At 37.6% G+C, this 24191-nt stretch overlaps 2 protein-coding genes across 10 annotated transcripts in view; both read left to right on the top strand.

Moving 5' to 3' along the window:
* LOC110448566 (protein Gawky-like) overlaps nt 1-12888 on the top strand; it is a 35444-nt gene extending 22556 nt beyond the window's left edge. For 2 of the 9 annotated variants that reach the window (XM_021494865.1, XM_021494864.1), the window contains exons 7-17: nt 472-555; nt 1149-1254; nt 1730-1855; nt 2106-4690; nt 4952-5224; nt 5898-6050; nt 6450-6539; nt 6968-7025; nt 7586-9238; nt 9540-9604; nt 10087-12888. In XM_021494865.1, coding sequence (XP_021350540.1) covers nt 1245-1254; nt 1730-1855; nt 2106-4690; nt 4952-5224; nt 5898-6050; nt 6450-6539; nt 6968-7025; nt 7586-9238; nt 9540-9604; nt 10087-10614 — 5541 coding nt within the window. In that variant the 5' untranslated portion in view covers nt 472-555; nt 1149-1244 and the 3' untranslated portion in view covers nt 10615-12888. The remainder of the gene's footprint in view (nt 1-471; nt 556-1148; nt 1255-1729; nt 1856-2105; nt 4691-4951; nt 5225-5897; nt 6051-6449; nt 6540-6967; nt 7026-7585; nt 9239-9539; nt 9605-10086) is intronic. The other 7 variants (XM_021494869.1, XM_021494868.1, XM_021494866.1 and 4 more) reach the window with 7 other exon arrangements.
* A 1825-nt stretch (nt 12889-14713) lies between these two features.
* On the top strand, nt 14714-23878 carry LOC110448565 (enoyl-CoA delta isomerase 1, mitochondrial-like). The gene is made up of 8 exons (XM_021494863.1): nt 14714-14760; nt 16378-16500; nt 17509-17633; nt 18051-18197; nt 19138-19233; nt 19501-19520; nt 20296-20474; nt 21215-23878. The coding sequence occupies exons 1-8, from the start codon at nt 14739-14741 to the stop codon at nt 21388-21390; spliced, it is 888 nt and encodes a 295-aa protein (XP_021350538.1). The 5' UTR covers nt 14714-14738; the 3' UTR covers nt 21391-23878.
* The last annotated feature ends 313 nt before the right edge of the window (nt 23879-24191 follow it).

The raw sequence follows: 24191 nt of genomic DNA, 5'->3' as shown, positions 1-24191 counted from the left end.
ATTGTTAATGTTCTGTTCAACACAAACCAGGGAACACTGTGTAGTACCAAAATGCACAACTTGTCACTCTGTAGATCTGTTATCTAGAAGTTAAAATCCACATAGCTGAATAGTGTCTACAATTATTGATGTCTTGACAAGAAAAACAGTCGCATTCAATCTGTGAAGGAGGCAACAAGAAAGTAATAAATGATAAACAGCATATCATTTCATGTTTTGTATGCAGTTAATATTGTCATCATCCTGAACCTGGATTAATACAATTATATAGCTTGGGGTATTGGTGCATTTTCCTTTGACGAGGATGGACTAGTTATAGATTTATTACACATTTTGATATGCAAGGTCAATTTTTATAGGCTTAAGTACCAAATCATGTACTTTTCCTGAGTAATATATTGATGTTTGGTAGATACATAATTTAAATTTCATAGTTGTATAGGCATAAAAATGCTATTCTTTTGCTTGCAGATCAAGGAAACCGCATTGGAGAACGAGTATAGATCCAATAGGACACCGATCCTCCAAAAAGTGGAGTCATTTCCATTGATAAAGGTATGCTAAATAAGAAATCTCTCTGGATTGATACAAAATTGGTATTCTGTATTGAGTAAATAAAAGACTGCAAAGAGTATATGTTGATCAGTAAGTACCTGGCATGAATTACCATTTACATGATACATTTTTAACCTTTCAAGGTTCAGTAACACTTACAGTAACACTTACAGTAACAGGACTTATTTGTTTTGCTATTTAAATTCAAAAGGTAGCGTCTGATTGGCAGAGATATTTTTGAACTTGTTGGTAACCAGAATGAATTTGAACAAACTTAATGCACAAAATGTAATTGCCGAGCACATGTTATTATATCATCTTGATTGTCTTGCACAATATATTGCAGCTAGACTTTTGGCATACAATGTCAGGAATAAATGAAATATGGATATTGCATATTAATACAATTGAAAATGATTTGTTTGGAATAGAGAAATAGAGAAGAGCACAGTTTGAATGAATAGATGTAATTTTGGCTTCACATGAAGTACAAAATAAATGAAATACAACCACATCCAATAAATTTGAAACACATTAATGGAATAGATGAACTGTACATGATTGCAAGTGGATTAATTGTATGTTATATTTAGTTCCTCAGAACCGGCAGAAGTGCTGAAGCTAGAGGTAGTCACCTCCTTTGATCAACGAATTGACAGACATCAAAAAAGTGCCAAATTCTCGGGGAGATGCAAGAAGGTATGTTCACATCTTGCATACATATCAAAAAGGTTCATGCATTGAAATCAAATTGCATGTTTTCAATTGAATTAATATTCAAGTCTAAAAAAATATATCTGTCTTTGCCTCAGTTAGTTATGGGCACATAATAGTAAAGTTGAAATTCAATTTTCAATTTTTTCAGTTTGGTTTTTTAGTTTTAACAGGTAAAAAGGTGAAACCAGGATATGTGTGAAATAACTGTCCATGTGCAGAATTTGCCCTCTTGATGTAGCTATTTTAAAAGTCTTGATTAGTTATTACTAGACCTAAACAACTTTTAATGTTTCCATTAAGAACAAAACTTTGTTTTCCCCATGATATTAAATAATGTTTTAAGAAATCCATTGAATTTATGGATTAAAATCCTGAAGTTTGTGATATTTATGTACATGATGGACGAAATTCTACTTCGAACAATCTGAAGTTAATAATATCAGATTTCCTATTTCAGTGAGTAAACCTCATGGGGCTCAGTGGAATGCTGGAGGAAGTTGGGGAACAGGATCAAACGCAGACGACGGAGGTTGGAGCCAGGGCCCTCCAGCTTCAGGTAGTGGCTGGACAGGGACAGTTGCTGGTAGGCTTCAATTCTGCTGTGGTTTTATCAGCGAATTCTTCACAATAGCACTGTAGACGACAGGTTCAGTGGAAGTTTAAACCTTACCATGTGGTATAAAACCTTTTATTATAACTGCCAAATCTGTATATTTAGATGAAGCATTAGTATTACTGAATATAGTCAGCTATATAAGTTTTTTTTTTAAATGGAGTAGTGATAGGAATATAAGAGGAATAAGTGGTGCTCATTGGTTTCTTTGATCTTGTTGAAGGTACAGCTGCTGCAAACGGAACTGTAAATGATACTTCAAACTGGGGAAACGCTGGTGATTTAGGTTCAGTGTCGGATTGGCAGCAACCCCCAAAACCAAACATAATTGTTGACAGAAACGACAAGGAGGCCTGGCCATCTATTGGAGGTGACAATTCTGAGAGTACTTCCGAGAATGGTGATGACAATGCCTCTGTGAAATCAGGATCTGTGATATCTGTTTCGAGTAATCAAGGCCAAACACATGACAAAACTTCTGGTCAAAGTGCCATTCATAGTCAAAGTGCCTCCAGTTTATGGAGCACACCCAACTTTAACGGAATGGATTCCAGCACCTGGAGTGGTGGAATAGGCATACCCAATTCCTCAGCTGCCAACATTAGCTCTGTGAGCTGCAACAGTTCCATGAGCTGGACAAGCCCGCTCTCTACAAGTCTTTCTTCGAATCACCAAGGATATAATGTGCAAAGCACAAGTAGTAGTGAATTCTCAAACCAAATGAATCTGAAAAGTGTCCCCAGCTCCACTGTTGCATCCCGAACAACTGTGGGTGGATGGGGTGGTGGTGGTGCCCCTGGGACCCTCCCCCAGGCAGTGAGTCAAAATCAAGGAGGGAACAGGCCACAAAGTACAGTGCAAATACAGCAATCATCAACACCTCGTACCATAATTGGTAGTGGTAATGGTGGTAATGGTAATTTTATGCAAGGACAGATGGGCAGTGGTGCTCTTCAACCGAATGGACCTCAGACATCTGCCTCTGCTACTGTGTCTCAGCCAGGGCAAAAAAACAGTTCAGTTATGTCGGTGCAGCAGCAACCACAGCAGCAGGGTAGTTCTAATAATAGTGCATTTCAAAGTATTCATGGCATGTCTGCATCATCAGTATTTTCATCGAAGTCTCAAGCAGAGTTGGCATGGGGTTCAATTGGATCTGGACCCCAATCTCAAGTAAGTGTCAATAATGCTGGTGGTGATGCAGCTAATGCAGGCAAGGGCAATGGCAATAATGGACAACAACTCAAGTCAAACGAATCTGCTGCTGGTGGATGGGGAGCCCCACCTTCCGAAGGAGATGCCAAACTTCCAGATGGTTGGTCTGGAAATCCAAGCTCCAGTGGTGACTGGGGAAATTCTGTACCCTCCAGTGGTGGTCAGTGGGACACAACACCTACTACCAAACAACAAAGTCCTCCGCAACAATGGCCTGGCGGAGCAACTCAAGGTGCAGGGCAAAATCCAGAACCACCCAGATCTCATCCTACCTCTTGGGCTGAGGCAGCTGGGAAAGGCCTTACTACCAATCCCTCCGATGCTTCAACAAATCCAAGTGCTTCTAATGAAAATATTACGGTGTTGGCACAGCCACCACAGGATGTTGCTCCAGTGGACACAGAGTTTCAACGTGCAATAGATAGTCATGATGGATGGGGTCAGCGTCCTGTTCGCCAGGATACGGCATGGGACATGAGTCAAGCACCCAAGACACAAAGGAAACCTCCTCCTGCTACAACTGAAAAGAACCCAAACAGCAATATGTGGAACAACAACAGTGGAACTGCAATATGGGAAGCCAGCAAAGACAATGCACCTGCCTGGAATGGTCCTCCAGGTGCTGGTCCTCCTGGTGCTGGTCCTCCTGGAGGTGGTCCACCTGGCGGTGTTCCTCCTGGCAGTGGGCCGCCTGGTGGTGCTCCCCCTGGTGCTTTGCCTCGCCCTAATCCTCAAACGGCGCAATGGGATGGAAGCCGAACTGATCCAAAGTCATGGACAGGCCCACCAAAACCGAGGGACCCAAACAACTGGGGAGCACCTGCCAAACCAGATAAACCCGGGGGACAATGGGGAGGACCTGGTAGTAATGAAGCTAGTCAGCAGGCATCTGGTCAGTGGGGCAACAAAGTTGAAGTTGGATCATGGGGAAATGCTGGTGAACCTCCTGGAACAATATCCACTTGGGGCGAGTCAGCAAAAGGAAGGAGGGAAGTGGATGATGGTACCTCGCTTTGGAACAGTTCTGCTGCTGGACACATGCAAAAGCCCCCCAGCAACTGGAATGCTCCTCCAAATCCTCCAAACGCATCAAATACACAAAACAATCCCAACATGATGCCCATGCCTAGTATGCCGTCTGGAATGCCATCGGGAATGCCGTCGGGAATGCCATCGGGTATGCCATCGGGAATGCCATCGGGTATGCCTTCAGGAATGCCGTCGGGTATGCCGTCAGGTATGCCATCGGGTATGCCGTCGGGTATGCCATCGGGTATGCCATCAGGTATGCCGTCGGGAATGCCATCAGGAATGCCATCAGGTATGCCATCGGGAATGCAGTCGGGAATGCAGTCAGGAATGCCAACAGGTATGCCTGGTGGGATGCCAGGAGGAATGCCAGGAGGTATGCCAGGAGGTATGCCAACTGGAATGCCATCAGGAATGCAAGGTCGCCCTGATGAGTGGAACCGTGGGAACAAACCACCACCCCCTCAACCAGGCCAGGGTTCTGGTTGGGGTGAACCCCCGCCACCAAGCATGAAGGGAGATGATGGCAGTGGTCGCTGGGTAGGGAACCAACAGCAGCAGGTAAGCAGAAATGTTCGTTTAAGTGTCCCAACTAATAGTCAAAGTCAGGAAGGGAAACCAGTGCAATGGTATTGTATCAAAAAACCTTCTATTTCTTTATAAATCATCTTCTTGGCAAACTAATGATGTTTTTGGATTTGAAGCTGATGAACAATTTTCATCAGCTGTTTGTGTGAATATTGGAGTGAATGACCTATCTTCTTACTTGAGCCCTATATATACAGCAGATAGCAGGCATTTCAATTGGCTTGTCTTCTGCAGGCTCGAGCTGGTGGTTGGGGCGAAACAAGTCAGTGGAACCCCAAGCAATCAACCTCGTCCTCATCCTCCAGCTGGGGAGAAGAATGGAACCCCAATGAACGAAAGGTAAGAATTGGCAATCCCAAACCATCCTCCACCTCCCTCTCCAGCTGGGTGGGGCCGGACGGGGCTGACATGTATTGGAACAACCCACCTGACCCATCCGGCTCTAGTTCAAAATCCTTCAACTGGGGCGAGAAAGACATGATTTGGAACCAGTCTGATAATAGGAAGGTAAGTGATTAGTTTGTGGGCAGGGTTAAAAACGAAGTTGAGGCTAGGCCAGCCTGCAGCTCACCTCACCCCATTCCCGAGCCCAGCACCTCTAACTTGCACAGCTTGATTAATGCCATGTACCTAATTTATATTAACATCAGTTTCAGTTTATTGTTTCATTAATGTTTTGTTTCATAGTTAAACATTTCCCATTAATGGGACTGGGCATCATCAACTAGAAATGCTGTTTTTGGGTTGGAAAATTGTGTTATAATTTCCTGCAGTTTGTGATACCAGATTTAATTTCTAGACAATTTTTGTTAAAGAAAAAAGTTCTTGAAAATGTTCAGGGGACTTTCTTGCTCGTAACTGATTTGATAGATAATAGCTTAAAGGTCCTTTTTTTTTGGACTTCATGTCTATAAACAGTATTGAAAAGTAAGTGGCATTTATTGCCAAAGTCTAAGGTTCCTCTCTGGTGGAGCAATACTTGGAAATACAGGTAAGGCAACAATGTTGACATTGTATTTCAATATGTGATTATTATCAAATTATGTACTGTCAAATTGATCTGTCCAGTGGATGCCATAAAAGATGAGCTGATACTTTTTTCATTTAATGATGCTGGTAATTTATTGGTATTATTGTACAGTTTTTAAACTGTGGCTAATGCTGGTAAATCTTTTTACAGGATGATATGATGTGGAATGAAGACGGTTCTAGCAATTATGATGATGCTGATATGGGGACCTGGAATGACACTACACAGGAAAACAACTCTTCCTGGAGTAGTGCTTCAGGTTGGAAGTTCGGGAGGAGGAATCTTGTCAAGGTAATAAACTCAGTAAGAACAATTTTATTATACTTTTTTTACCCCTCCCATCTCTTTCTTACATCACCCTCATCTTTGGCTTAACTGTTATCCTTACATTTAATTAGACCTTTTGACCAATCTAAAGAAAAACCTCCAGATATTTGTAAAATAAGAATTGTTTTTGGGGAAAATAAATATTTCCTTCAAATTCAGTTCAATCAACACTTGATACTACCCCAAACATAAACTACAAACAACAATCTTATTTCTTTCCAGTAGAATTTGATGAAATGATTGCTTAATTTACAGCTTGTAAAGTATTAAATCATGTAATCCAGATAAAAGTCCAGTGGCATGATGTTGTTTCAACTTTTAAGATTGTTCTTCATTGCTTAGCAGATATTATACACCAGAAATTTATCACTTCAGGGTGGTGCTACAAGCCGATTCCCAGGTGGTGGGAACCAGCCGCAGATGCGCAGCAGGTTGCTGCAACAGCTAATGGAGATGGGTTTTCAGGTAAGATTACTAAAAGGGTCCAAAATTTGAAAACACAAGAGCTGGTTTAAATTCTTAGAAAATTGAAACCATAAGATTCTCCTTGGTGATCTTTTTCTGTGTAGGGCCTCAACAATGACTTGTGCCCAATTGTACTGTTTCACCGAGATACATTAATTTCTTGAATATTTTGCCGTTTTTCAAGGTTTATTTTTGTCATGATATTTGAACAAGACGATACCATTTGTTTACTAGTTAAATACCCCAAAACAGCATATTTGTGATCATTCTAGTGTGATTTGGCATCTTGCCACAATTCAAAATGAAATTTTGTAACAGAGTGATATTGATTAAATAATAAAGAATGGTTAATGGGAGCAATGTTATTGATATTATCAATATTTTTCAACATTGAAGTTAATCCTGTTTTGCTGGGTTTTTTCTTGCAGAAGGATGAAGCCCAACATGCATTGATCAACAACAACATGAGTTTGAATCATGCACTTGGTAATATGAAGTTTTTATATTTTCAAACCTTCTGTGTTAATTTAGTAAAATGTAAACCTCTTCAGTTTTGATATATAACTCAAGATAACAATTGAGATCCTGGGTTTTTGACCTTCGAATGATGTGGAAGAATGATTTTTATTTAATACAAAAAATGTCTTGCTTTTAGAGCTGGGCAGTTAAATGTGTTTGTATCATTTTATAGTAGAGCAGTTACAAAAATCATGAAAAAATTCTATGAACAAAACACCGCAGGTTTCCTTGAGTTTTAAAAACATGCGTTGACATAGAAAATGAAGTGTTTATTATATGTTATCATAGTCATCTGCCAATAAACAAGCATGATTTTGCTTTAAAAACAATCGACCTTATAATAGCCACTGATAGAAAACTGCTCATTAGTTTCCCACTGGTACTACAAGAAGGAGCTGAAGTATGTTTTTGAAAGGTACATTTAGAAAAATATTAAGTAGATTTCAATCAAAATACCTAGTTCAATTTTATGTGGTAAACGTATATAAAATAAACAGTTATTTCATTTTAATTCATTTTCATTGCAGCTGATCTCTACAAACAAAAAGGTGCTAGTGTTGTGAAAAGAGACGATATGGATGTTTTCCATCCAGATGGTGCAAAGCCCAAACTGCCTGGGATGGACATAGGTGCAACAGATCATAATGACATATCAGATACTCAGTCGGAAAGCAATCCATTTGTGCCTAATATTAATTCCATGCAAAATACTCCTTTTCCAAATGCTCAATCTCAAATACCAAATCAGTTCATTGCCAATTCTATGAAGGGACCTAGTCTGACACAATCTAGTCAAAATATGAATCCCAGTATTATAATGCCACAGCAACAAAGACACATTCAAGAAAAGTTCAAAGTCCAGCAGCAAACAATGAGTGCTCCCCCTCCAATGCCCCCTCCAACTCAGGGTATGGTAGCACGTGGGTCCATTCCCCCTCCAAACCAAGCCGCTGTTCAACAGCAGATGGCCCAACAACAAATACTCCAGCAACTGCACTTGGCTGTAAAGGCTGGACTCATCAGTCCCCAGCTGCTGAACCAGCAGCTGCCACCCCCCTTGCTGATCATGCTACAGCAGCTGTTGCAGCATCAACAGAATCTTCAGTCACATATCACCATGCAACAGCTTTTGCAGCAGAACAAGATGGGTCAGAATCTGAATCCTATGGTACAACGACAGCAACTTGAGTCTATCAACACTAAAATCAATGCCATCAAACAGCAAATACTCCATTTGCAACGCCAAATTTCAGATGCACAAAAAGTGCTTATGAAGCCTTCTCAACAGCAACAGACCCCAACTGCTATGCCTCAGAATACGCCTGCTGGTTCTCTATCGCAACAGGAAATCGATCCAATCAACACGATGCCAACAGATCTTAATAACCTTGCCATTTCTACAAGTCAGCCGCAACCACAATCCAAGCTTAGTCAGTGGAGACGTTCAACATCTGAAAAAGATGGTAATCCAATCACCTCCACCGAGAATGTCCCTACTTCTTCTCAGCCCACCGAAAATGGTGCTCTCAACAAAGCTGTGGGCTCCAAGCCCAACATACATCAGTCTCAATCCACCCCGAACCTTCGCTATGGGGACCTGGGTCTAGCCAACCTAGGAGGAGATCCCACATGGTCCAACATGCCAACTGTCTCATCCTCCTCCGAGAATTGGCCAAGTGCCATAGGACCACCAAGTAGTTCTATCACTACTAGTAGCCAGATGCCTACCGGCAAGGATGCCAATACATTGGAAAGTGGCAAGGATTTTCCGAAAGCAACAACCTCTGCTAGCTCAACGTTGAACCTCAATGACTCCATTCCAGAGTTTGTACCAGGTAAGCCATGGCAGGGCATTTCTAAGAGTGTTGAAGATGATCCACATATCACACCTGGAAGCTATTCACGCTCCTACAGTCTCAGTACACCCAAGGAGGATGACCTATCTTCTCTTACTAAAACCAGTCCTAGCACATCCGAGGCTCCTTCATGGTCTACAGCAAAGAACCCACAGCAAAGATCCTGGAGTGGTGTCGACAATGTCATTCCAACCTCCTTCTCCAATGAGGTCTGGGGCGTTCCTCTGCCAAAGAATGCCTCTCGTCCCCCTCCAGGACTGATCCAACAGAAGGGAAACTGGCCTGGGCCTGGAGTCAACCGTCAGCATTCCTGGGCTGGTTCAGGTGAGTACAGAATATTCACAGAAAGTTAATTGATAAATATTATAATCGAACAACAGGAGTAAATATAATTAATTGTGTTTTTGATACTCATCAGATGATTTATTACCAGAAGAAAGCAAGTTTTCAGTTAACATGTTACTGTATGTTTTTCTACATGTGTCACACAGTATTGTTATCTTTTATTGAAACAGTTACTACATTGAAGGGTTTCCCTTTTTGAGCTATATTCTATTCACAAGCAATTTGTATGTTTATGTTGTAAAGTTTAAATTTAAAAAGAAATTTCCTTTATATTTTGCAGGAAGCTCTGGCAATTGGATGGGTGCTCCTTCCAATTGTTTACTTTTGCGGAACTTGACTCCACAGGTATGTCAATGTATTGATACCACTTGTTAGCCCTACTGGATTTTAAGATAACTTCTTGCCCGTTGTATAAACCTTTGCGTGTTTATATGTAAGGTTGTTTTGACTCCTTCGTTGAGTTTTGTCCCTGCTGTCATTATTCTGAATATGAATGCACATCCTCCTTTGATACATGATTTGTCTCATTGGTTTTACATGCATTAAATATGGTAAATATCCTCTTCAAGAATTGAATTAATCGATGGAAGATTAAGGAATTATTGGTGACAAGTATAAGGTTGCTTTGTGTATTAGCCTTTGGCTAGCAGTTAAAGTTTCATCTAGGGACACATCTTGTTAGTCATTTTCTCATGTTAAAACGCTGATACTTACCTCTGTTCTATAAATATTCAATCGATACATAATTCACTTTTGACTAATTTATCTATAGCAAATGTATAACATCCAAATAATATTAAAATTTTGTTTTTATTTTTCTGTTGTAGATTGATGGATCAACACTGCGCACCCTATGCTTACAGCATGGACCTTTGATCTGGTTTTATCTGAGTCTTAATCAAGGACAAGCCCTTGTTCGCTACAACACAAAGGAGGAAGCAATCAAAGCTCAAAAGTCCCTTAATACTTGCGTTCTTTCAAACACAACTATTGTTGCTGAATTTGTATCCGAAGCTGAAGCAGCACGATTTGCTGAGAATGCCATGTCATCTTCTCAAATGTCAACTTCTCAACCTAGTCAGTGGTCTCAACAACAACAACAGCAACAACAGCAGCCACAGCAGTTCCGGTCTACTGTCGGAGGAGGGGGAATGGGCAGGTCTGTTTCTACCAGTGGTGTGGGGGATCTTGGCTCTTGGAACACCACACCCTCAGTAGTCCCAGGTGCTCCAGGGATCCAGAACAGTAATAGTATGTGGGGGGCAGGAGGATCAGGACAGGGTAGTGGGGGGTTATGGGGTATGGAAGACCACAGTGCTAGTTTGCTTGGTAATATGTTAGGGGAGTCCATGTAAACTGTTTTTGTTTTCTTTTATATTATTAAATGTGGTTTCCCTCCCATGTCGTGTGTGATCTCCAATTCATGCGGGTTAGTCAAAGGTGGGAGCAGTATTCCAATAGTGTTATTATTGATTCATTATTAATATTATTGTAGTTGTTAGATAAAGCATCAAATGTGTTCTCGAGTTGTTGGGTTCTATGGTGAGACTGCCAGACACCAGAGTTGATGCAAATACTTTGGTGCTTGCTGCTTCAAAGAAGTAAAGCCCATTTTTATTTTTTCATGCTTCTGATGAAGTATTTTTAAGTCTTTCAGAATTCCCTTGTTCTTGTCAGGTAGTCTGGATAGTTTCTCACCAAAATCTGGCAACTCTTCTGATGAAGGTTAAGTCATCTGCACAAAATAACCTCAGATTTCATGTTTGTAAGAGTCTTTTATTTATGTCAGTCACTCATGACTTCTTTAATTGCCATTTTGTAATGCAAAGATATGAATGCAACCAGATGTATGTAAAATGTACTGTATTTAAAGAGAGAAGAGGGGAAAAAAGAAAAAAAGAAAAAAAAATATAAAATATCTATCAAATGGGTATGTGTGAATTTATTTTTATGATGTTTGGATTGATGGACCTGTTGTTGTATTGCAGGTTATTTTACTGTGATATTGAAAATGAATATATATCAATCAGTTTAATTTATGTTATAATACTATGTACTATGTAGTTGTAGAAAACGTTGATGAATGTTCAGCCGAGTGTGTGTGTGGACACACGGTGATTATTGACTATATGTTATATAAATATTCCATGTAATGTGATTGTACAGTCCACTGCCAAGTCTGTCTTCAGGTGGACTGGTGTTCTCTTTTTGTCTTCTAAACTGAATTGTTGAAATGTCATTCCTTAATTAATAATCTATATTGGCCAAACATTTCATTATTATGATAATGATACAATAATGATGACAATTTGTTGCTATATAATTTATATGTAGCCATATTTTTGTTCATGTCTTTGAAGGATTTTTTTTGGTTGTGTGACTGTGCTTGCTCAAGAGCGTGTGCTGTTTTTTTCCCCCCATAATATCTATTCAATCATTCTATTGTGCGACAGAATGTTGTGATTTTGCAAACAATTACAGGGTGTCCTGTAATTTGTTCCCTCTTAGTGCTACAGGTGATACTGTGTAAACCAGAGTTTATATACATTTCTCACCCACCAAATTTTTAGCCCACTCTTTATCAAGAAAAATACTGATACACAAATGTTATTGATCATGTTTTGTAAGTTATATAATGAATCCATGAAAAGTGTTCGTTTTATATTATTATATGTTCACAAATAGTGTATGAATGTTTTTGTTTGATTCGTAAAATATGTGTCTTATTTCAAGTGAATTGTTTTGAACGTCTCGCTTGCTTACTGAAACAATCAGAAGACCAACTACTGCTGTATTGTCTGAACACAGCCGCCCAAACATCCTGACTTCCATGTTTTGTATAATTATGAATAGCATAATGGTGAACACGACGAGCGCATTTTGTTGGTAGATTGTATATGTTGTTCTCTTTTTTAATATATAGATACCTACCTATGGCATTGTATCAAAATGATCTGGTTCTATGCCCCATGTCTGGGTGATGGGATTCATGCTAATGTAGTAGTGCCAGTCTTTAGAATTCTCAAATTGCAGAGTCAGCAGCATTTTATTTTTTGTACATTGTGATAAATTGAAGTAGTTGACCTCAGATGGACTAATAAGAAGATTATAATGGCAAAAGTTTCTGTTCATAGCGTATTGTGATTCCATTATGGTGATGTCAAAGCCTGTATGACCCCCAAAATAGAAACGTACTAGGCCTGACTCGCCGAGTGATGCTATAATTACGTTTAAGTATGTTATTAACCATTGGAGACAATGATATTGGTAACGCTACCATTATGTATGTACCTGTTAATTCCATTTGTATTTAAGAACGGTAAAGAGAGGAAAGTTATATATTGAAAAAAAATCATAAAAAAAAATATAAAGATGTATGTATGTAAAGTACTTACAAGAACTCTTGCTTTTATATGACCAAATGTTTGACATAGATGATGATGGTATTAAGTGGATAAGGAGAAGCCTGGAGAACTAGATTGCCAAAGCTCTGGTTGATATCCTAGGATAGATTGATCGGCAGGCAGCTTTTTTATCCTCAAAGTGATAGAAAAATTACATTTTGACATGACATGTATATTGTGCTCGTAGCATGCTTTGAAATGTATTAATAAAACTTTACCATGTGATTGAGTTGTAAGAATCATTTTTTTGCAATCAAGGTATTTCAAATATTGACATTTAATGTTCTGTTACATAAATTATGCTCGTCTAACTGAGAAATAGTTTGTATAAAAGGACATTGTGAACATTTTCTTGTACAGAGCAAAACAGGACATTATTTGTGAATATTTTTGGTACTCTCTCTTCGCCAAAACATTTTCTACCTGGAGCAGAACCTGAAGATTTACAGAATTTTAATGCAATCACTACCAGTTGAATTGCCATGAGTAATGAAATGACATCAATATTCATATAGATATGGTTAAGAGAAGAAAACCGTTTACCATGCTGAGTATTACCTGGACTGGCCCTTGCTTCAGGGTCGAGGTCACATTTTGAATAACTTATAACTTACCTAGATAAAGACATTGTCTTTAATAGAAGATGTGATGTATAAGGCCAAGGTTAGAATCATTTTTACCTTGCCCGTGAGCATTTTCAGGTGAAAATTTATAATACTTAAGGTAGATTGCATGTTTTATAGGGCGCAGAGCTGTCAAGTTCGATGATCAACAGGATATGTATTATTGTTTCGAACTTCAATGTCAAGACTAGTGATATTTATCATGTATTTCTGGCGAAATAAATCGCTTCAGTTTAGTTAAAGAAAGTTATACGGAACCATATAAAGATCATGGGCCTCAAATATGTGAAAAATATTCCAAAGAACGATGAGGTATTTAACTGAGCTATGAAATGATCGAGTTCATATAAATTATCTTGACTTGTATTCAATTTAGGGGATCAAATGTAAAGTTTGTTGAAAGAGACTAAGGTTGTACAGGTCCAATATGTTTAACCAAGACACCATTTTATTTTGCCAGTAGCTTGCATGGATAATCAACTTTGACCCCAATTCAAGGTCACCGACACCAATGTGTTAACTATTCTACAGAAAATCATGTCTTGAAAAATGATATTTGATATGTGGCTATGAAAGGCTGTTGTTGTTCAAAGTAATGACCTTGACCCACATTCAAGGTCATGGGGTCAAATAATAAGTTTTCTATATTATCTTGATATTTAGCTTAACATATTTTTTTTACATATTTATCATCAAAGCAAGAAGTGTTTTGATGAGTGTCCAATAACTAAATTAAAAACATATTAGTATTGTTATATGAAAATTAATTGCAAAGATAATTAAAATACTAATCCAACCACTTGTGTATAACCACAGGGAAGCCATCGAAGTCACACATACTAATGGTCATTGATTGAACTTTAACGAAAATATCACATTTGAACATTTAAAAATTGCGATATACAAGAGACACCCATATACGTACCAACATTTCTATTTTTGAACAACACTCATTCAATTCACAATGTTACTGTTCTCTATGGAACTGTGCAACTATCTGTAATGGACTCGCAAAAAATACTCAGAAATCATGTTTAACCAACTATATGTAGTCTACTATTGTAACTTTTATAATTGAGCTGACAGCAGAGGAAATTGTACAATTTCCTACAGTCAGAATAAATACATCCATGCCTACTTTGTCGTGAGTAATGCCAAGAAATAAATGGGGGGTGGGTTGTGACCCCCGAGAGTGGGGTTAGCAACTAGGCCTAGCTTGTTTTTCATGTTATGCATGTTTTTCAACATAAAAATCTAATTAAAATGTCCTGAGCTGTGATAAGTATTTATGTTAAGACAACTAACGTTAGTACTAAATAACATCATGCATGACTATTAACGCATGCGGGATGTCTACGACTGCAAGTAAATAACAAAAATTCTAATTCCGAGAACCTATCATGTGCGGTTATTGTCTTATCCCGAGTTGCTTCCCTTTACCGGCGTAAAAACATGGCGACATTGTGGACAAGAGGTAGGTACATCATAAACAACATGCCTATGAAGACGAAGTCTAAAGACTAATGACTTGTCCATCATTAATTAAAAGTAACAAATGTCTTTGTTTGATTTATGAACTGGTCAACGATGCAAATATACAGTTCACTTTCAGTTTGTGTGTCCTATATATAACGAAAATGTAAACAAAACCTTTCTGACCCAGAGGTTAAAAGTCCAAGGCCATGATAAGGACATAATCCATTGATTTAAGTAATTTCATGCAATTTAACAAATTTCAAGATGATAAGGAAGTAAACTATGTCTATATCAGTTATCTTCAGATCTAAACCCACTGTACTTGGCCCGAGTTGCAGGCAGATTCATAATGCCTGAAAATGGAGTAGGCCTAGTCGGCGACATCCCCGGCCTAGTATACGTACAAGTTGTCTGACAAAAGATCAAACAGTCGTAGTTTTTATAAGGATTTATTAGGAGTTGTGGTGGACACATGCTTCAAGCCTCTGCATTGATGATATCAATCAAAACAATTACTAAATAACGTTGGAAATACATATGTATATATATATAGGCCTATATGTTATATATGGGTCAAAGAAGTAATATAGACGGTAAAATCCCATATAACACTGGATACAGCGGCGGATCCAGATACCTATCTGGGGGGGTTCCAAGTGGGGAAAAAATGAGGAAAATGGTGAAAATACATTAATTTTAAAGAAATTATCAGGGTGGGGGGGTTTCCTGAAGCCCAAAAAACCCCTCTGGATCCGCCACTGGGATATACAGTTCACTTTCAGTGAATATATGTTATATATATTTATGTTATACAATGTTCATTATATATGTTATATTCATTACAATATATAATAAAGGTTAAATTACTGTAGTGTTAATAAATATTACAATGCAATCATTCTTCCATTCTCTATAAGAAATTCAAATTTTGACCTCAAAGGAAACTCGGGTTAAAGTTGGGAGTGCATTTAGTGCTCATACTGATCTCATAGATAGGACATCAATGGAAAGGCAAATATTTGTAATGATGTTTTAATAAGTATTTTACTAAATGATATGGTCGAGGGCACAAGCTTAAGTTACTAATTTGGTGGTAAAAAAAATTGTGCAGTCCTCTCAGGAGGATACTTCAAGGACTGTCAGGTGCTACGACTGTGTGGTCTGGGCATGGTTCCAGACTGGTTGACATATCTCACAAAGAAGGAGGTCTGAAGCAGTCCTCATAGACATAATCTACAATAGATATTAAAATGATGGGTATAATTTGAGGGGAATGCCTATCCAATGTCTCAGCATTCAGCTTCTTCTTAAAGCTGTTTAGACTTTAATTTCAGCACTAGAGTTAGAAAAAGATGCAACTGTCTGAACATTATATGATGTATTGATCTGTCTGATAATTAGGCTTTCCCCTGCCCTCAAAATTTGGCATGTCCTTAAATGAAATGAGAGAGTAGTGTGGCAGATTTTAATTAGGGTCTTGGGTCACGGGTTAGATCCTTGGTGGAAGCACACTACTTTCTATCCTGTTACTAAAGTAACTATAAGAGTGAACCCCTGTCAGCTGTGGATAGTATCTTGATATGCAGTTTACCATATATTTTTGGTGTGTTTGTAGGAATCCAGGTATGCAGAGCCTTACCACGGCTCTGTACCGCCCCCAGTGTACAGAGGAGGACATCTGTTCGACTTATGTCTACAGAGAAAGATAATCTTCTAGTAGATGTGGACAGTAAAACAGGTGAGAAAATTGGCAGTGAAATAATATACAAGTGTCAATAATATGACAGCAAATTAAAATGGTAAGAGAATGTGAAAGGGTCTTTAAGTCTTTAAGACAAGAATGTTGCTATGATATATATGATCTTAACCCTTTACAGTTGGTAGAGGTCGAGGCCAAGCTGTGTCCTTCACCTTTAGCAGGGAAAGATACTAAAACTACAAAACAGAATCAGTTTCTGTGTAATAACTTTCAATTTCCTTTAATAACTATCTACCTACATCAGATCTTCCTTGCCTTAAGTGTTTTAATTAGTTTTCAGGTAAACCATATAAATAAAAAATCAGTTTTGTCAAGTATGGCAGAGTCATAGTTTTTTCTATACTTCAGAATAACTTCCTTGCCCACAGTGCCAGATTTTCTTTCCTGATGCACACAGTTATATTTCTCTTTTAAAACTGAACAACTTATGACTAGAAAAATAACATTTCACTACTTTATTGGTATATGCAGTGTACAGGCTAAAGTGAAAATGCCCTCTACTCTAACCAGACTTTCTAGTGCTGTGTGTAAACTAGTGCTGTGTGTATATAACTCAAATCGGAGCATGTCATCTGACAAATGCTATATTGCATAGTAATTGTGTACATTCTGCTCTGTATGTCTCCCCTATTTATAATGCTCAGATTTTTCACTGGGGCAAAAGTTTTTAAGATTCCACAAAAATGTGTTTTAGGTCAACTGGTACATAGTACATGTACCACAATGGTTGTTGGTGCTTAGTTTGAAAGCGGTCAGTCATCTGTAATCCATTGTCTGTGTCAGGTCAACCTTTCACATAAAACATTTTCTCCCAAACTGCTGAGCAGAATTGAAACAAATGTCGTTGGTACAGTACCACTTGACTATCAATTAATTTCTTAAACAGTCAATGACAATGATACCAGTAACCATGTTTATTTCATAAAAAGAATAAAAACATTTTTACTAGTAACAAATCATTACATTATCACTTTGAAATCTTTTCAGGAGTTGCTACCATGCAAATGAACCGCCCACCAGTCAACAGCCTCAATCTTGAGTTCCTCACAAGTATCAGCATAGCACTAGAGAAACTGGAAAATGAAAAGTGTAGAGGACTCATTTTAACTTCAGTATGTAAAACAATTTCATTGAAAATTTTGTATTTGGAGTTTGTGAAATTGGTTTTTATATGTATAAACAAACTAGCAATGATATAAGGTCCACACCAGTTTAATTCTCTGGATGATATTTACTAATGTTTGTATTTGTATGTAATTGTCAAGTCATAACTTAAATATCTTGAAAATTCAATGGGTGATGGTAAGAAAATTAATATAAATTCCAATATTAACTCATTCACCCCTGAAATTTCATAATGAACTATTCTAACCTTTGAATTGGAAGGATTCAAATGTGTCTTCAGGGGTGAACGAGTTAACAATGTTTTCCTGTGGTATCTAAATTGTGTTTAGTATTCAGAAAAAAGGTGTTTTGATCTTTGTTCACTTTTCAATGTTCATGTAAAAATAAGTTGACTACTTTTATAGGATGTCCCCAAGATTTTCTGTGCTGGGTTGGACATTTTGGAGATGTACCAGCCCGATGTGGAGCGGTTACAAGTGTTTTGGAGATCCCTTCAGGATGTTTGGTTAAGACTGTATGGCTCTAAGATGGCAACTATAGCAGCCATTAATGTAAGTAAAGCATGTCTTTATCGGTAATCTAACCCATACTGACAGCGTCCTGATTCCAGGGGTTACGCTCACTTGCAATTCTCTCCGCCCCAGAATACGTCGTGACAAAATCAAAGGCACAAGGTTAGCTATTTGACTTGTTTCTTGTATAAAACTGACCAACTGCTAGAGAAATACCTGTCTTTTGTATGCTATTACAAGGAGGCAATTTCACCCACATGCCATGTCTCAAGCACATACACGCACACACAGCACACATGGAGGCACATCATAAAATGACCTTAGCTGTTGATACGACATTAAACTCTGATAACCAACCAACCTGTCCTTTAAAGATTACAAAAGAGAGAGAACTGACTTCAAAGCCAGTCAATTTTTACTGTTAAACTTCCACACTAATTCTTGTAATGTACATCAAACTAGTTCTACTTGTTTCATCTGCAAGGTGGCCAAACAGAGCCTTCGTTTTTGTCATGACATATTCCAGGGGTGTAAAAAAGATTAGTGATAGTAACCCCTAGATTTTTAAGGATGCCATACTGAGGACTGAGTTAGTATTTAGAGAAAATTCTTAGAGGAGATATTTATATACCAGTGTTTTTTTCATTAATTTTTGATGGGGCCTTTTTGTCTCATTTTGGAAAGAATATACACAAATTGCGGAAGGAAACCTCAGGAGTAAACTGCAAATTTTGGGAATTAGGCATAAATATGAGATAGTTTCAACTTGGAATGGGGCCCAGTATTGGCACCAAAACAATCAACATGAAAAACTCTCTATGAATGAACGATTTTGGCATTGCAGAGGCCTGAAATGGCATTTCAAGTTGTGATAAATGTGAGGATTGGCACTGTATCACTGTTTTACTGTATCTATTCAGCTGTGGTCAGTTAACATGCTCTGCCATCTTTCTAAGTTGAGTTGGTTTTTCTCCCCCAGGGTCACAGTCCAGCTGGAGGTTGCCTTCTAGCCACTTGTTGTGATTACAGAATCATGGCTCCTAACTACACAATCGGTCTAAATGAAACTCAGCTAGTAAGTGATATATATTTTGTTCATTCTATGTGCTCTCTCCTTGATTTCATAGTATACCTATGTTTGTCCTCTGATAAGGAATGCTACCAGTAGGCTCTAAGCCAACTGGCTTTCTAAATGAAGGAGATACAAGCAATTTTTTCAAAATTGCGCATAAATCGACATGTGATGCACATAGTCTTTTAGTATTTTAATAAATATGAGACATTATTTGATGAATAACTACCAAAGATTTATTTATTTTCATGTGTTTCTTTTTCCTTTCAGGGCATTGTTGCTCCATTTTGGTGAGTTTTATCAAATAAATTCGCCAGGCAGTACATACACATTTTCTATAATAATGTATGGAGAACATTTTCAAGGGAGATAACAAAAATGACAGTTTAGTGAATTATAGAAACTTGTTCTCCTAAATTAGAAGGAAGCTGTAGCTTATATTTTGACAAAGAGCATTTGTCTTTTCAATCATTTTATAGTAAAAAGCAATATGCATCTGCATTCAGATATTACAAAATTTAAAATTTGGTTAAGGTAAAGATTCAAATTATTGAGTTCAAGACTAGTTGTGTACAAATCCTATTTATTTGGATTTGAAAGGGGCTTGACCTTTTTTTTTTTATACATCTTTGAATTTAGTTTGGTTGTATTAAAGTTTATGATACAAAATTCTTGTCCAAGTCTAACAAAAAGTGAATTTATAGTCAAGAATGTCCAGTAAAAAAAATATGCATTTACGGTATTAAAAAGCAAAAGACAGACAGTAAAGAGAGTTAAGTTTTATTTGTTTGGCGTTGGCACGCAAAAGTAATATTACAAATATGTGTACTTTTAACTTGTAAAAATCACATCTTACATCCTCATGATTTTGCAGGTGAGAGGGGAGGGAGAATGCCAACTTCACTCAATAATGATATAGGAGCATGGCACCTTCAGATTTAAGAACAAACTTTAAATATTTACTTAACTTTTTATTTGGCTTAGTATGATATTCATAAAATCTTCTGATGAAAACTCTTTCTTACTTAAATAATTAAAGTGATGACTCTGTACGATTCATTGTAGGTTCAGGGACACAATGTGTGGGGTTATAGGTCATCGAGAGACGGAGCATGCCCTCACGCTAGGTATAATGTACAGCACAGAGGAGGCACTCAACATCAAACTGGTTGACAAGGTTGTACCACAGGACAAGGTCATTCCTGCTGCACAGGAAAAGATGAAGCAGTATCTCAAAATTCCAGGTCAGCACTTCAAATTATATTTAGATATATTATTTATTAGCATGTCACTTTGTCACCATATTAGCTGTCAAGTCATGGTTTAAGTGGATAATTTAGACACATCAATGTTAGATATATATCTCCATTCTTAAGTTTCATGTATGTCCTGACAACACACCTATTTTCAATGGTTGAAGTAACTTGTCATACACATATTTAAAGATTTTTTGTAATTGGCAGTCATTATGTAAATAGTTGCTGTCAAGTTAGGTTTTAAGTGGATAATACCAAGTTAAATTATCTAACATAATATTGATGTAAGTTTGAATTTTTGTTTTGTTATAGACATGATGATACTATACATATCACAATACTGTGGTCACAATACATATAGTAACATTAGAAGGAAAGAGAAAAGATATGTCGCAAATTTTTAACGGCAATATTACAACTTTTTTGCCGTCACTAGCCATGTTGGAACCGAGTAAACTAAATTCAGAAACGACAAAATCCTGAAAATATCGTAGGTGTATCGTAACCTCCTAAAAAATATTGTGTACTGTACCGTATTCAAAATATAACGTTACAGTCCTTATACATATAGTTAACATGTTTTCGACTTCAATTGCAATAAATACCCCAAAAAAACATCCAAGGAACTCGCTATGTACAGTGGTATAGCAAGTGATACAGGGAAGATTTGAGGTAGTTTTAAAGTGATAGTTACATGGTTTAACCTGCATTTAATACCAATTTTTCAGAGGTTGCCCGCCAGCTCAGCAAAGATTTGATGCGGAGAGAGACTGTAGAGAAGCTAAGACTTCGACGTGAAGATGATGTCGCTGCATTTAAGAACTTTGCTGTTAGAGAGTCGGTACAAAAATCTTTGGGAATGTACTTAGAAATGCTTAAAAAGAAAAGCCAGCAGAAAAAGTGAACAGTGATGAGGGATAGATTATGACTCGCCACAATGAGAGAGGAAGTTACGTTTTATTGCATTTTTCACAAATGTTTATGCCAATATAGTTCATTTTGTTTGGGACAAAAGGTTGGCCTGATGTATGTTCACACTTAAGATTGTATATCCAGACGAAACATGTTTTGATTGGTTGAAGATATTATGACAAAGTTTCATATATTGTACATGAAATACCATGTAACCAGTGGTTGTTATGATTCTAATTCACTACGTTCAACCGAACATAAAGCATTTATCATATAAAACTCAACACCTATGTATGGGAGTGGCCTTTGACGGTCAATCATTTTTTTACAGGAAAAATGTACATGAAATACAAGGGCACGTGTCCGATCTTTCTTCCCTTCTCCCTTCTCCATTCCTCCTGCATCCGGATCCTGGCTGAGGCTAGGAATTCCCTTCCTGGCATCATCCCTGAAGTCCATGCCTGTCTCAAGGAAAACGGGGAAATTTCATAATTCTATGATTTAACAAATGAAAATATAATTTCTTGAAATGAGTTGATGAACCGTCAAGACTGAATGACTATGTTACCCTCAAACTACCTTTAATACTCTATAGACACCCGTGTCGCACCTGTAACTCGTGCAGTTACACGTTACCCGTCCCGCCTCACGCGGCTACCTGTGTCACCTTGGCCTCATATCCGGACACTAGTACACCTGTACTACATGCACTACATACGTTACGGTATACCGTGACTATAATAAATACATTAAGTGATGTACCAGAAATAAACAGATAGGAGGGGTGGGAGGCATCTTTACAAAGACCCTACCACCTATCAAATATTGGAAGTAATTTAATTCAAGGAATGGTAGGCAGATCTGGTTTTATACCAACCACCTATAGTATCATTTTACAGGTGCCTCCCACCTCCCCCGTATGATTAATTATAAAATAGCCTCAGTGTCAAATCCACAAATGACCACCAGTTAAGGTAGAACACATTTCCTCAAACTTTCATTCATTCTGTGTGCCCCTTGTTACAATGTAGTACTAAAACTGAAGGATTACCTGTAGGTAACACCTTTGGGCATTTGTTTACAATTTGATAGGTACCAACATACAGTGAAACCTGTCCAATATTACACTCTGTGCGAGACACAAAATACATGTCAGACTATACAGGATGAGAGAATACAGAAGTATAATAATAGTATTCATTAAAATTGGGATAACATAGTTATGTTTGATAACACCGGATGTCGGAGTATGCAGGGGTATTTTGAAACAGGTTTCGTTGTATGGTCATGCGTCATCTTTAAAGACAAATTGTACTACTTCAGCCAAATTCCATCATTCAAGAGGTAATGATATATTTGGGTAACATTATAATAATGTGTGTATTGTTGTGTTATAGGGTTCTTTAACCAGATGTTTCGGAGTAATTATACCACATTAAAAAAGATATTTTCATTGATATACTGAACTTTTTGTTCACCATTCCCATATCTCTATTTGTGATAAACAATAACATGGATGTCCATAAAAGTTCCCCCTGTGAAATAGGTGTGATACATTGGATTGGTTGTAGTAGGGTTTCTCATCATAAGGTACCCATACTTATAATGTACCGTAAAACTTGAATACTATTCTGACGCCTCTAAATAATGTTCAGTATGTTGAACGTTTTAGAGTATCCTGTAGAAGTTGAAGTTGAAGACATAGTTATGCTGCCAGTGAAACTTGACATTTTAACAGGGTTTGGCGATTTATTGTGAGAGACATATAGAAAGGGGCTGCAGTGGCCAAGTGATTAAGGTTCTGACCGTCTACAATCTCTAGCCCTTCACCACTGGGTCGCGAGGTCCGAGGCCTTTGTGGGGCAGTCATCGGTACCAGGTACTGGCAGTAGGTTGTTGGTTTTTCTCCAGGGACTCCGGCTTTCCTCCGTCACCAAAACCTGGCACATCCTTAAATGACCATGGCTGTCAATATGACCTGAAGCACAAACATACATTAATCACTTAGTATTTAGAAATAAAAGGGGACATAAAAATGTCTCAAAAGGTAAATGAGGTGGTAAATAAAATAGATTTAATATCAATGTTTTACTGAGTATATTGTTGTTAAAATCATGTGTAATAAAACAAGAACAAAGATATGACATGGTTATGTACGGATGTTACACGAACCCCCTCAAATCTGTGTATTGCTTGTTGCATTTTTCACTTCCTGTTACAGGAATTGCACTTCCATATATATTTTATATATATCATCATATGTCATTACACTAGCTGTTTTTTACTGGCATTATAAAGTGAATTTCTGACATCATGAATCATGAATTATCTGAAAACCAGACTTCAATTTTCTATGTTAGAAATACAATAAATCAGAAAATTGTGCATCATTGAAATATATATGAATAAAATGTAGTAACATTTGTGTACAGTTGATGTGATTTTGTATGAAATAAGTTATTGATGAATAAAAACAGCTTGTATATATTGGGGGGTTGTGTTACGGATTTAATACACATTGTATATTGGTGGGTTGTGTTACGTATTTAATACACATTGTATATTGGTGGGTTGTGTCACGCATTTAATACACATTGTATATTGGTGGGTTGTGTTACGTATTTAATACACATTGTATATTGGTGGGTTGTGTTACGTATTTAATACACATTGTATATTGGTGGGATGTGTTACGTATTTAATACACATTGTATATTGGTGGGTTGTGTTACGTATTTAATACACATTGTATATTGGTGGGTTGTGTTACATATTTAATACACATTGTATATT

Source organism: Mizuhopecten yessoensis, unplaced genomic scaffold (genome assembly GCF_002113885.1).
Source record: "Mizuhopecten yessoensis strain PY_sf001 unplaced genomic scaffold, ASM211388v2 scaffold4121, whole genome shotgun sequence".
Classification (NCBI taxonomy): domain Eukaryota; kingdom Metazoa; phylum Mollusca; class Bivalvia; order Pectinida; family Pectinidae; genus Mizuhopecten; species Mizuhopecten yessoensis.
The sequence above is the reverse complement of the archived record's forward strand: the minus strand, read 5'-3'. Positions and strand labels throughout refer to the sequence as shown.